The sequence below is a fragment of the Podarcis erhardii genome (assembly GCF_964252035.2).
Source record: "Podarcis erhardii genome assembly, chromosome: 13".
Taxonomy (NCBI): Eukaryota; Metazoa; Chordata; class Lepidosauria; order Squamata; family Lacertidae; genus Podarcis; species Podarcis erhardii.
Window position 1 is genome coordinate 52249739 of NC_138502.1, and position 14553 is coordinate 52264291.

General features: G+C 41.9%; 1 protein-coding gene across 1 annotated transcript in view; it reads left to right on the forward strand.

The window, feature by feature from the left end:
- MOCOS (molybdenum cofactor sulfurase) overlaps positions 1-14553 on the forward strand; it is a 97167-nt gene that overhangs the window by 63434 nt on the left and 19180 nt on the right. The window contains exon 9 of the mRNA XM_081835067.1: positions 9486-9648. Within this exon, the coding sequence (XP_081691193.1) occupies positions 9486-9648 (163 nt within the window). The remainder of the gene's footprint in view (positions 1-9485; positions 9649-14553) is intronic.

A 14553-nucleotide genomic window follows, 5' to 3' on the forward strand; every position in this document is an offset into this window, starting at 1 on the left:
TTTGCCCACGCCAAATGACAATTTTGGCTGGAAACTCGCATCCAGATTTGACCAGGGCATATACTTGTAGTGACATTCAGGAAAAAATGGTGTTTTTAGTCAAGGCACTATAACGGAACAATTAAAATGGCTGTGGAACTGTGCTCTCTGGCAACAGGGGGTGGTGGAAGGACTCAGTAATTTTCCTGTTCTAGCTGCCTGCATAAAACTACAAAAACTTGGAAGTTGTCAACCACTTCACAGACTCCTGTGCAGCTGGAGGCTGCGCATAGCATTGTGGGTCACAAATTCTGCTGACTGGCATTCAGAGCATGAGGCAACATCACAGCAACTAAAGTTAAACTTTTTTTTACTCATTGTCTTAAATATATGGAATGCTTAGTATCAAAATAAATATTATGATAATATTCTGTTATCTTGAAACAGCTCTTGTCTACTCAAGGAGTTCAGTGGTGTTAACAGTCCATATCCTTGATGACTGTTTCTGGTGGGACAGTTGCTGAACAGGTCCATATTTTGAATTGAGCAGGGTTGGACAAGCTAGCAACATTGCCTCTGCTCCATGACTCACTCCCAAATATTTCAAAACACAAGACCTCCCAAGGGGGGAGCCAGGATTTATTTTGGGGGGGAAGCATTGTGTTAGGCAGAACCGAGTTACTTGCAACGCAACCGGTCAGTTAAGTAAGCCCCTTGTCTCCAGTATCAACAGCACTAGTCACGGATGGCAGGATATCAAAGAAAGATCTCTTTCATTCCTGACAGTCCCTGCGTAAATAGTAGCAGAGATTATCAATTTTCTGCTTATCTTCCCAGTTTTATTGAAGTCTGAAAGAAAACACAGCCTATATTTATGTTCATACTGGAGGGAGTGGCTTAAAGAGTCTTTTGCTTGTGCCTTGGCATGAGAGAAAGTGATTAAAGTACATAATAAACAAAGAAATAAATCAGGCAAGCAGAGGACCAATCTAGGAGGATCATTCATAGCTGACAGTGTCTCCCCTTGAAAACTGAATGCCATCCAACCCGCCCCCCCACCCGCCCTGCATCCCAAAGATAACAACCCTTCTTTTGTTAGCATACTCATCCAGGGCTGAAAGAGGGCTGTCAAGAGCTCTTGGTTTTGCCAGGCTGAAGCTGCCTCCAACTTCTAATTCAACAGCAACAGCAGCAGTAGCAGCAATAGTTCAGAGACTGGACTGTAGGAATTGTTATCCCAGGGCCACTGACTGTGGCAATAGGTCTAATGTTGGGAATTTCAGGAACAGCCTCCCTGAACCGGCTTCACGTACCACATACCCATCACTACATTTTAGTTTGGGTGATTTTACAAAAATCCCCCAAAACTGCTTAGTGGAGTGCATGGAAATGAATAACTTATTTTTTTTTTTAATAAATATTTATTAAAGTTTTTGAATACAAATACACAAATAATAAACAATCTTACTTCCAACACAACGTGGTTTCATCAATTCTTTGGACTCCCTCACGTCTCCCGCTCCCATTTTCATCGTAAAAGGTTTTTCCAAGCAAATTATCAACTTGTTTACGGTCTTATATCCACTCATTTAAATATAATCTAGCAATTCTCCCAAAAAATTTATATTTTCTTTAATCTCACTTATCATCGAATTCAAATCTAGTTTAGTGGTGGCCAATTTTTTATAATCTAGCATCCTTCTTAACTTTCAACCAAGTTACAATGTTTTTGTAAATACATCTTAAATTTCTTCCAATCTTCTTCAATCCTCTCTTCTCCCAGGTCTCGGATTCTGCCAGTCATCTCGGCCAGTTGCATATAGTCCATCAGCTGCATCTGCCACTCTTCCAGTGTGGGTAGATCTTGAGTTTTCCAGTTTTTAGCAATGAGTATCCTTGCTGCCGTTGTTGCATACATAAAAAATGTTCGATCCTTCTTTAACACCTTCTGGCCGACAATACCCAGGAGGAAGGCCTCTGGTTTCTTAGTGAAGGTATACTTAAATACCTTTTTCAGTTCATTATATATCATTTCCCAGAAGGCCTTCACCTTAGGGCATGTCCACCAGAGGTGAAAGAATGTTCCTTCATTTTCTTTACATTTCCAACATTTATTATCAGACGAATGGTATATTTTGGCAAGTTTAACTGGGGTCATGTACCATCTATATATCATTTTCATTACATTTTCCTTCAGAGCATTACAAGCGGTGAAGTTCAACCCAGTGGTCCATAACCTTTCCCAGTCCTCAGGAAATGAATAACTTAATCCTAAAACTTACAATAAATATTAATTCAGTAATTAGCATGCTTGTATGCACTGACATGACATGGGCTGCAGGCGGTGATGGGCGTACAGCAATTGAGGAAACACTTGATTAACATGTTATAATTGAGAGGGTGCTGATTTGCATTACAAAGAAATGTTAACATTAAAAATACATTTGCAACAAAAATACGGCATTTAAGTGTTGCAGTGCTATTTGAAAATTCTCTCTTTGAAGATTTTAATTGCTTTTCTTTTTGAAAGTTAATAGCATTACCACCTTGCCTGTGACACTCCCTCACCCCCACCGTTTTTTGAATAAGGCATGATGAAGTAGGTAGATGGTTCTACACACTGACCTAGAATCTGACTTTCCTTTGCGATGTATTTTGCAGTGCTTTAATAGACGTCAATATGATTATAGCTTCTTTTATGAAAACTTCCTACTGTGGATCACAGCCCTGCGTCTGCATGAAAATTGAGGTCAAAGCCATTGAAGGCTCACCTGCATTAAAAATATATTCTGTTCAGGAATAAGTTTTTTAGTTGCCTGGGAGTTTAAAGCAAAACATAATAAGAAACATTACTAAGGCAGTCACATATTTTTCTCAAGTATAAATGACTTTTGCATGCGATGAGCACAGCCCTTAATTCAGAGGTGCAATCTTGGAAAATGAAGACTCGAACTCCAGTTTAGAATTCCATTGGCAGAGCAAAGCAACTGCTGAGGGCAGAGTTATGCAAATGAAGTATATTTACATACAGGTACTGGTTCTTCTGGCAGAATTTGCAAAGTTTTCTTTTTAAAAGAAATGAAGCTGAATTCTGCAATCTGCATGAATTATTCAGGTTAATCTAACATACAAGCACCAATCACTCAATAAAGCCAGCTTTATTTGCTGTGGTAAAAGTTGTGTTTCCAATAAAGCTTACATGGGAGGGGGGTGTCAAAGGTCGAGTTCTCTTAGGGATTCTCTCCCTCCTTCCGCTGTATCTGTCTTGTCTCTGCCTGTCAGAGAGTACCGTTCTCTGACAGGTGGTCCCAAACACCAGTCAAGTTGACCTATGGTGGGTGGGAAGAATGGTGAGGAAGGGAATCCCAGTGGGGTAGCCCCCTCGTGCTGCCCGTCCCAGCAGGGCTCAGCGCCAGCTCCCTTTCAGCTCCAAATTCCTCATCTATAGCCATGCCTGTACCTGCCCCATACCTCCCTTTTGTGCATGGGTAAATCTGTTTTTGACCACAGTAGCGATGGGACTGGACATCAGCAATGGAGAAAACGATTCCATGAAAACACACACACATACTTATAAATGTTTAACGCGCATGGATTTTGCATTGTAAATGCTGCAGAATGAAAAAGGTAAATTTTAAACATTAATAACTTCATCGTAACAGCAGGTTTCAGGCTATTCATATTTGCTCAAGACTACATAAATAAAAGAGTATTTAATCTCAGATGCAATAAATACTTTAGACTCACTGAGATCACTGTGCACTAGATTTTATTCAAATTTTTAAGTGCTCCCAGGTCTAAGATGAATTATAATATTGTTCTCTTTATGTTTTCCTGAATAAATCCGTCCACCTTTTTCACTACCTCATTGCCAAATAATAAAACAGGTTATTCTAATGGAACTTCCTCAGGCTGTTTCAACACCCTGCCACCGTGGTGAGCTTTATAGAATCATAGAATAGAATCATAGAGTTGGAAGAGACCACAAGGGCCATCGAGTCCAACCCCCTGCCAAGCAGGAAACACCATCAGAGCACTCCTGACATGGTTGTCAAGCCTCTGCTTAAAGACCTCCAAAGAAGGAGACTCCACCACACTCCTTTGCAGCAAATTCCACTGTCGAACAGCTCTTACTGCCAGGAAGTTCTTCCTAATGTTTAGGTGGAATCTTTTTTCTTGTAGTCTGGAACCTTTGCTCCGTGTCCGCTTCTCTGGAGCAGCAGAAAACAACCTTTCTCCCTCCTCTATGTGACATCCTTTTATATATTTGAACATGGCTATCATATCACCCCTTAACCTCCTCTTCTCCAGGCTAAACATGCCCAGCTCCCTTAGCCGTTCTTCATAAGGCATCGTTTCCAGGCCTTTGACCATTTTGGTTGCCCTCCTCTGGACCCGTTCCAGTTTGTCAGTGTCCTTCTTGAACTGTGGTGCCCAGAACTGGACACAGTACTCCAGGTGAGGTCTGACCAGAGCAGAATACAGTGGCACTATTACTTCCCTTGATCTAGATGCTATACTCCTATTGATGCAGCCCAGAATTGCATTGGCTTTTTTAGCTGCCGCGTCACACTGTTGGCTCATGTCAAGTTTGTGGTCAACCAAGACTCCTAGATCCTTTTCACATGTACTGCTCTCAAGCCAGGTGTCACCCATCTTGTATTTGTGCCTCTCATTTTTTTTGCCCAAGTGCAATACTTTACATTTCTCCCTATTAAAATTCATCTTGTTTGTTTTGGCCCAGTTCTCTAATCTGTCAAGGTCCTTTTGAAGTGTGATCCTGTCCTCTGGGGTGTTAGCCACCCTCCCAGTTTGGTGTCATCTGCAAATTTGATCAGGATGCCCTTGAGTCCATCATCCAAGTCGTTGATAAAGATGTTGAATAAGACCGGGCCCAAGACAGAACCCTGTGGCACCCCACTAGTCACTCTTCTCCAGGTTGAAGAGGAGTCATTGATGAGCACCCTTTGGGTTCGGTCAGTCAGCCAGTTACAAATCCACTGAGTGGTAGCATAGTCAAGACCGCATTTTACCAGCTTCTTTACAAGAATATCATGGGGCACCTTGTCAAATGCCTTGCTGAAATCAAGGTAGGCTACATCCACTGCGTTCCCTTCATCTACCAGGCTTGTAATTCTGTCAAAAAACGAGATCAGGTTAGTCTGACATGACTTATTTTTCAGAAATCCATGCTGACTATTGGTGATCACAGTATTCCTTTCTAGGTGCTCACAGACTGTTTGCTTAATGATCTGCTCCAGAATCTTCTTTTCTGACTTTGTGTCTACACGTGCTGGCTATTTGTTTGAATTCCTCTTTGGTGGTTTCCCCCCTTTTCCATTTTTTGTACACATCCTTTTTTAATGTTAACTCAGTTAAAAGTTCTTTAGATAGCCACCCTGGCTTCTTTAGGCACCTTCCATGTTTCCGTCTCATTGGTATTGCCTGAAGTTGTGCTTTTACTATCTCCCTCTTAACAAACTCCCAGCCATCATGAACTCCCTTTCCTTTTAGTATTACTGTCCATGGGATCTCACCCAGCACTTCCTTAAGTTTTATGAAGTCGGCTTTTTTAAAGTCAAGAAATTGAGTCCTAGTATGCTTGGCTGCTCCTTTCCGCTGTATAGTAAACTTCAGAAGAGCATGATCACTCGCACCTAATGATCCTTCCACTTCTACCCCACTAACCAGGTCATCAACATTGGTTAGGACCAGATCTAAAATGGCTGTTCCTCTTGTTGCTTCTCCCACTTTCTGGACAACGAAGTTGTCTGCAAGGCCAGTGAGGAATCTGTTTGACCTTATGCTCTTGGCTGAGTTTGATATCCAGCAAATATCCGGGTAATTGAAGTCCCCCATTACTACTATCTCCCTTCCTTTTGCATGCTTGGCCATCTGTTCCAGGAAGGCATCATCTATGTCCTCCGTTTGGCTTGGGGATCTATAGTAAACTCCCACAATGAGGTCACTGTTTTTCTTCTCTCCCTTAATTTTGACCCAAATGCTCTCACTTTGGCTTTGAGGTTCTAAATCTTGGATCTCTTCACAGGTATACACATCCCTGACATATAACGCCACTCCTCCTCCTTTCTTGTCTGGTCTGTTTCTCTGAAATAGATTGTATCCCTCCATTATTACATTCCAATCGTGGGACTTATCCCACCAGGTTTCAGTGATGCCTATTATGTCATATTTAGTTTGCTGTACCAAGAGCTCAAGCTCATCTTGTTTATTTCCCATGCTTTGCGCATTAGTGTACAGACATTGAAGTCCATTAATCATTCCCCCGTGTCTCTTATTTAAGGATTTTTTCCTCCCACCACTAGGTCTGCATGCTGTTTGCTCCATTTGGTCTATGACATTTGGATGATCATCTTCATCAATTGATAGACTCCTACCTTCAGGAGCACTGTCTCCCTCCCCCACATTAGTCAGTTTAAAGCCCTCCTGATGAGGTTTCTGAGATTTTTGGCAAAAACATTCCTCCCAACCATTGTGAGGTGCAGCCCATCGCTTGCCAGAAGTCCATCTTCAAGAAACTGCAGTCCGTGATCTAAGAATCCAAACCGTTCCTGTTTACACCATTTGCGAAGCCAGCTGTTCACTTCCACTATTTTTCCCTCTCTCCCTGGGCCACGTCGTTCAACTGGGAGGACAGATGAGATGACAATTTGTGCATTTAATTGCTTCAGTTTCCTGCCCAGAGCCTCATAGTCTCTTTTGATCTTCTGGAGGCTATTGCTTGCAGTGTCATTGGTTCCCACATGAACCAAGAGGAAGGGGTATTTGTCAGTGGGTTTTATGATTCCTTGTAGTCGTTCAGTTACATCTTGGATCTTAGCCCCGGGGAGACAGCACACTTCCCGAGACATCTTGTCAGGCCCACAGATCACTGCTTCTGTTCCCCTCAGTAGGGAATCCCCTATCACCACTACACGCCTCCTCTTAGGTTTGGTCGGGGTTCTTCCGTGAGCTGTCCGTTCCAAGGTCGCCTGCACATTCCCTGAGGACTGACTTTGCTGCTCGTCTTCATATACCTGATCGACTGTATCTTTCTTGTTAAAATCTGCTTGATGATTAGCTTGGCATCATTTTTTCTGGAAAATGCAATCACCCTGTATGTTTGTCAGATACCATACAGGGGAAAGGGGTGGCTGTTAAAAAGAAGGAAGGCGGAAGGCAAGAACTTTTTCTGGCAGTTTTGTTTTGTTTTTGTTTTTAGTGAATATATATGACATAGCACTGAATGCTTTTTAGGCCTGTCTTCAAATCCAGGCAGAAGATGCTCCACTATCAAGTCTCTCTCCTGCCCCTCCCCCACTCCAATTTGTTTTCCTGTTTATTGAATTTATATTCTGCTGTTCCTCCCAAAAGAGTTCAGGGCAGCAAACACTTTTAATAAAATACAGTGGTACCTCGGTTTAAGAACAGCCCTGTTTACAAACTATTTGGTTTACAAACTCCACTAAACTGGAAGTAGAGTCCCAGTTTGTGAACTTTACCTCGGTCTAAGAACAGAATTCGAATGGTGGAAGGGCACCGGCGGCGGAAGGCCTCATCATGGAAAGCGCGCCTCGGTTTAAGAACAGACTAAGTTCATAAACCGAGGTACCACTGTAAAGACAATAAAATTAATTTTTAAAACCTGCTTCAAAATTGTTGCAAACATCTGAAAACAAAACACCTAAAACTATTTTAAGAACATACGTAACCATTAGGGAAGCTTTTAATTCTTAACAGACTACTGTATTTTAATACTTTGTTAAAGCCGCCCAGAGTGGCTGGGGAAACTCAGCCAGATGGGCGGGGTATAAATAATAAATTATTATTATTATTATTAACCAAGGTGGGTATCCGAAAGAGTACTGTCATGGTGCCGGTGATTGACGTTTGCTCCAATTCAACAGTAAGCAGCGGGTTTTCCCAGGGAAAGCAGCAGGACAAATAATAATAACCAGATTTGTGTCTGAAGTCACAGACCAAACAGAAGTGTGTATGAGCCTATAGCCAGAAAGCTAACCATTAGTGTTATGTACTGAAGTTCTCACCCTGGGCCAGCAGGGGGATACTGTAGATCAGTGTTTCCCAACCTTTGGTCTCCAGCTGTTTTTGGACTACAATTCCCATCATCCCTGACCACTGGTCTTGCTAGCTAGGGATGATGGGAGTTGTAGTCCAAAAACAGCTGGAGACCAAAGGTTGGGAAACACTGCTGTAGATAGTTCAGGTCCACATATGCAAATAAGGGATCGAAAGTGACGTTCAGTGATTGGATAGTTACAGAAAATGGTTACTGTTGCGTTCTAGTGGAGCTCTATATAAGCTGAACCCTTCAGATGGACTATATGGTTTTCAGCCTTTTTGAGTCCACGGCTCCCTTGACCAACTACATTCTTTCTGCGGCATCCCTGTGGGGCTCAGGAGCCCAGTTATGTCACCCCTTGCCCTTTTTTGAACACCCTTGTGTAGTGTTCCCTCAGCCTCCTCTCCTTGAGAGTCCTCTGGGCAGCCGCTGCTGCTGCCCCTGGTCTCTGAACTTCCCCCCACAAGCCTTTGGGAGGCAGAGGCATGAGAGGGCATCAGAAGAGGGAGGGAGGGAGGGAGGGAGGGAGGGAGGGAGGGAGGGAGGAAAGGAAAGAGGGAGGGAGGCCAGGGTTGCTCGCGGCACCCCAAGATGCCACAGCACACTGGTTGAAAACCACTGCCTTAAGCTGTTCCTAACTTCCCAAATTTTACCAAGTCTTTCCCCCAAGTTATTAGTCTAAGGATAATCTCTGTTTTTTACTTGTGACATTTATTTTTATGTTGATAATTTGTATATTGCTTTGATTTATGTTTATAATTTATATATTGCTTTTCTTTGTAAAAAAATAAACTCAGACCAATTTCAGTTATAAAATCAATAAAACATCATATATATTAAAACATAATGTATTAAAAATGCTTTCTAAATAAAAATATTCTCTCAGAATATGTTTTGGAATTTGTGGCATTCCAAATTCCTGCACAGGTTCTATCCTCCAGCAGAAAAAAGCTGGGGTTGCAGTGGGAAACTGATCCTCTAGAACAGGGATGTCCAACAGGTCGATCGCGAAGCTCAACAACTTTGGAGCTTTGGTAGATCACTGCCAGTTTTTTTTTTTTATAGTGGGAGTAGATCTCAGTCTCTTGAAAGCTGGACATGCCTGCTGTAGAACATTGGAGCCAAATTCCCCCTAGACATTCATGATTTCAGAAGGACTTCTTCCCTGAACCCAGAGAAGTTTGGGATGCACCTTGGTCTATTAATCCTGTTTGCTGTTGACGGACAGTATGCTGTCATATCCTTTCAGCTCTTGCAATGAGGTATTGACTATTAAAAGTCTCTATTTTAAAACCAGAAGTAAATACAGTACCTACCATTTTTAACTCGTTTGATTCTCAGGTAGTTTCAGTCATGAATAGTTTTTCCATTTCTTTGCTCAGCATCTGTGCACACCTGTAGCTTAAAAACTGTTTCCCATCAGGTGATGCAGTGGCCCATCGGAAATAAAGGTTTGCTGTATGATCGTAGCTTCATGGTTGCCAATCACAATGGCGTTTGCATCACTCAAAAGCAGGAACCAAGACTGTGCCTTGTGCAACCCTTTATTGACCTGGAGCAAAATGTGATGATCATCAGAGCAGAAGGTTGGTATGCAAATCTTCATTATCATTTCATTGTAAGATGGTTTCAGTAAAATTGGTAATATCACAAATTACTAGTGTTTCTGACATGCCTTGCTGAGAATTTCTGGTGTTGCAAATCAAATAATAGAGACCAAGTATGTTATGGTTCCAGCTGTTTGGAGCGCTTGGACAAACTATTAAGGGGTGGCTATTCTCTACTTTTGGGGTCTGATCAAGACCCAAAGCATTTTTTTTTCTGGCCCCTTAACTGTTTTTTTTCACAGTGACAAAAAGAAGAGAAAGAAGTTGGCCTAGTGTTGGTTTGGGCAGATGGAAATGTGCCCCCCCATAATCAGATCAGATATTCTCCCACTCAGCTGATCGACCTGCATTATCTGAGGAGGGAGGGAGGGAGGGCGCTGTGTCTATGTGGGGTGGCTGATGGAGAAGGGTTCTTCTTATGTTCTTAACAGGCATGTGGCAGGAATTATCAATGCAACTAATCAACTGCAGCTAGGTCCCCCCCCCCAACTATGTATATTTACTCACATGTCAGTTTGCCAATGCAGAGGATTCTGGGGTACACCCCATTCCCATTGGGCCCAGTTAGGTTTATTGGAGCTTATTATCGTTGCTTTGTAGCTGTGCAGTGTAAAGAAAATTGGTATACAGTGGTACCTCAGGTTAAGAACTTAATTCGTTCCGGAGGTCCATTCTTAACCTGAAGCTGTTCTTAACCTGAGGTACCACTTTAGCTAACGGGGCCTCCTGCTGCTGCTGGAGCACGATTTCTGTTCTCCTCCTGAAGCAAAGTTCTTAACCCGAGGTACTATTTCTGGGTTAGCGGAGTCTGTAACCTGAAGCGTATGTAACCTGAAGTGTATGTAACCCAAGGTACCACTGTATATGTGCAAGTCACATTTAAGTGAAGCTTGTCTGTCATTACTCATTAAATAGCTCCTTTCCATCATTTTTCTGGCCCTCCCTTTCTGCAAGTAACTCAGCCTGGGACTGAGAGGCCATGTTTTGTTCATGCAACATTCCTGAGGTAGTGTCTTGTCAAAGGCAACCCAAGTGGCCATCAAGGTCCCTTGGATGGCTGAGTCAGGATTTGAACTCAGATTTAAGAGGTCCAGATCTAATACTCTGATTACTGTAGCACACTGTTCCACAGCCTTTCAGCATGTATGCAAAGACCCTTGACATTTCTACAACAGGGGAGAGGTGGGTTGTGGTTCTAACCATTTCATCGTAGGTTAGTAATGCAGTGTTTAAAAGTCAGTAGTGACATCCCTGTTAGCTTGATCAGGTTCTTCACACCTGAGTGTAAAAATACAGTAGCAGAAAGGATGGAAAGCCTTTAATATATTGAACATATATTTCACTTAGCTGCAGCAGCAGGCCTGTACTTTTCATTTTTTTAAAAGTATTTTTACTTTTCTAAACTCATTATTTATGTCTTATATATCTACATCTGAACTATGTTTGCCGTCTCCTGGTGATCTTCCATTTTCACTTGGCCTGCATGCAACATTATTAATAATGCATGTCCATTTTTTTGAGCAACTGGTTCCAAATATGTTAATCCTTTACCTGCTTTATTCTTAGTTGTTGCACAAAACATTGCTTCTATTGGTTTCCTGTCAAGGATACTCCTATTTTTATGAATTTTATTACTGAAATAAATAGGCATTGAACCGGGTTAGTAAAATGCTAAACTTAGGATAACAAGCTCTTCATTGAGACCTTGAGTCCTGCCTTGGGTTTCATTTATTATCCTGATGCCATAAAAAGAAGCCTTTTATGATCACTCAGTTGCACAGAAGGAGACTGGAATACATCAGCGTTAATTGTACAAACAAATGTTTCTTTAGTAATTACTCTTCATTGATGGATTAAATACTATGAGAACAATTCAGCTAAAAATTGAGACACTTTTAAACCAAGCTGATTTTCAATCTCAGTGGGAGACCTTAAATGTGTTAAATGAAATAAAAAAAGCTTTAAAGTGCTTTAACTTTAGTTGGATTGTGCCCCGTATGTTTCCCATGCTGTGTTTCAGGTTCGTTGGCCACATTGTTCAATTTGGATTTACTTTCGCATCAAAAATCCAGTGTTTAAAAAATCTTTTGCCAAGGACCAATTTGCAATATAAAGTCTCCATCAGGAAAGAGCTTCAGAGCTATTTTCTTCCTGCTTTCTTCAGAACTGAATATCTTAAAACCTTCAGATTCAATAGCAAATCATATGTGTGTACATTGTTTAAAAACTTGGAGTATATTTAAAAGTTACCTGAAGTCAAGCTACTGTGTGGCAGCATGTGTAACTCAGAAAAGGAAGCCATTTTTCTCCCATCTCCATTGCATCTTTCAGGTTTTTCCCACTGGTTTGCAGGATGTGCCATAAAGGCAAGGCTGCACCTGACATAGTTGTATTGGCAAAGTGTATATTAAAAATGGACGCGGGTGGCGCTGTGGGTTAAACCACAGAGCCTAGGACTTGCCGATCAGAAGGTTGGCGGTTCGAATCCCCGCGACGGGGTGAGCTCCCATTGCTCAGTCCCTGCTCCTGCCAACCTAGCAGTTTGAAAGCACGTCAAAGTGCAAGTAGATAAATAGATACCGTTCTGGTGGGAAGGTAAACGGCGTTTCCGTGCGCTGCTCTGGTTCGCCAGAAGCGGCTTAGTCATGCTGGCCACATGACCCAGAAGCTGTACGCCAGCTCCCTCAGCCAATAAAGCGAGATGAGCGCCGCAACCCCAGAGTCGTCCGTGACTGGACCTAATGGTCAGGGGTTCCTTTACCTTTACCTATATTAAAAACCTAAGTATAAAACAGCGGATGGCTTGCCGATCAGAAGGTTGGCGGTTTGAATCCCCGCGACAGAGTGAGCTCCCATCTCCTGCCAACCTAGCAGTTTGAAAGCACGCCAAAAAGTGCAAGTAGATAAATAGGTCTGGCGGGAAGGTAAATGGCGTTTCTGTGCGCTTCTCTGGTTTCGGTGTTCCGAAGTGGCTTAGTCATGCTGGCCACATGACCTGGAAAAACTGTCTGCGGACAAATGCCGGTTCCAGTCGTTGTTTGCGACTGGACTTAACTGTCAGGCGTCCTTTCCCTTTACTTTTTTAAAATATAAAACACAGCATTGGAATGAGAAAATTTTGGGAGATGGCCCTGTTGCTTTTATCCTGATATTTTCTGAGATGATGCCTCTGCTATTCACTTGAAACTAAAATCTCTTTGGGTTAGTGAAGTACTAAGATATGTGGCCCCGAGATAGTAAAATAATTTGTTTTGCCATGTAAGATTATTTTCAATTAACCACATCCAATACCATTCACATTTTTCTCTTATCTCATAAACCATTTCAGCATCTACATCCCCTCAGTTCATTTTTTCCAGAAGGGAAAATTACAGCTGAGACAGTTAGAGTTGATTTTTTTTTTATTATTCTTTTTAACCTGAGAAGATGTCCTTGTGCATGCAAAAATGTTTTGGTGTGCTCTCATTTTGCCCAGTGAATATTTTTTTGAAAACATATTTTAAAATGTCAAGTATTTGTATTTTCTTCCTTTCGAACTTCTCTTTCCCCCTCTTAAAAGAAGCCTATATTCTCATTTATTAGAGGTGACATAACTGGGATAAGACTGCTTTTCATAGGCTGCAGCTATCACGGCTGCAGTAAATTTCTGCCTATTCCAATGTATGAAATACAGAGGGAATAAAGTTACTAAAAGCTAAAATTGTGCATTGGCAAGCGTGCTGTGGGGATCAAGGTTGCACACAACTCTGCTGTATCCTTGTTTAATGATCATTTGGAGCCACCTGCAGGCACAAAAATATATTTCTGTATTGAAGCTATAACATTTTGATCCAGCACAGATGTCATGCTAGCTCCCGTAGCAAATGATAGTTTGTAGAACAGAAGCTGGCCTCAGGAATGTGTATGTCCAACCTGGCATGGTTTCTGCCAGATGGCCCATGAGGAGAAGGAAGAAGCAGTAGATCGTGGGCTGGAAGACCCAGGGATAGAGAAGAGAGGTCCTTCTCTTCTGACTCCAGGGGTTTCGTCCGTTCCTCTAGAGGAGCTCTAGAGGAGCCTCACCAGGGAGGAGGGAGGCCTTTGACCAGCCAGAGGGGCCAAACAGGAGGAGCTGAAGGCAGAGGGGCAGATACAGTTTTGTTGCCAAGAACCATGTGCCACTTTTGCAGGTCCCCCGCCCCCATAAGCTCAACAACTTATGTATCCAGAAGATTATTTAACTTTTAGAATATCTGCCAGTATGCTTTTTACTATATTTTTATTTTGTTTTTAATTGTTTATGTTTTGTAATGTGTTTCTAATGTTGATAAAGGATAATAATAATAATAATAATAATAATAATAATAATAATAATAATAACGGCCATCACTGCCTCTTGGGGGAGCAAGTTCCATAGTTGGACTATACACTGCATGAAGAAGGCATTTTCTTAAAAATTTGATCTAAATCTTCCAACATTCATTGGATGTACATGAATTTTAGCATTATGAGGGCAGAGGGACTTTTCTACACACCCTACACAATTTTATAAACTTCTAACATGTCGCCATTTACTTACCTTTCCTCTAAAATTAAAGGTCCCATATGCTTCATAGAAGAGTTGCTTCATCCCCTTGATCATTTTGCTTGTCCTTTTATGAATTTCTTTTCAACTATACAGCATCCTTTTTGAGACTGTCCTTTCCCTTATGAGGGGTCTGGATCAGTTTATTTTTTGCTTCTGAGTCTGTACCATTACTCCGCTTCAATAAAGATCACTTCCTTAACTTACAAGTACTGACATCTGCTGCTGTGTGTTGGAGCGGGAGCCAGAACACTGGATGTGTGCGACACTAAACTGCCCACCTAGCAGTTCGAAAGCACCCTTAAGTGCAAGTAGATAAA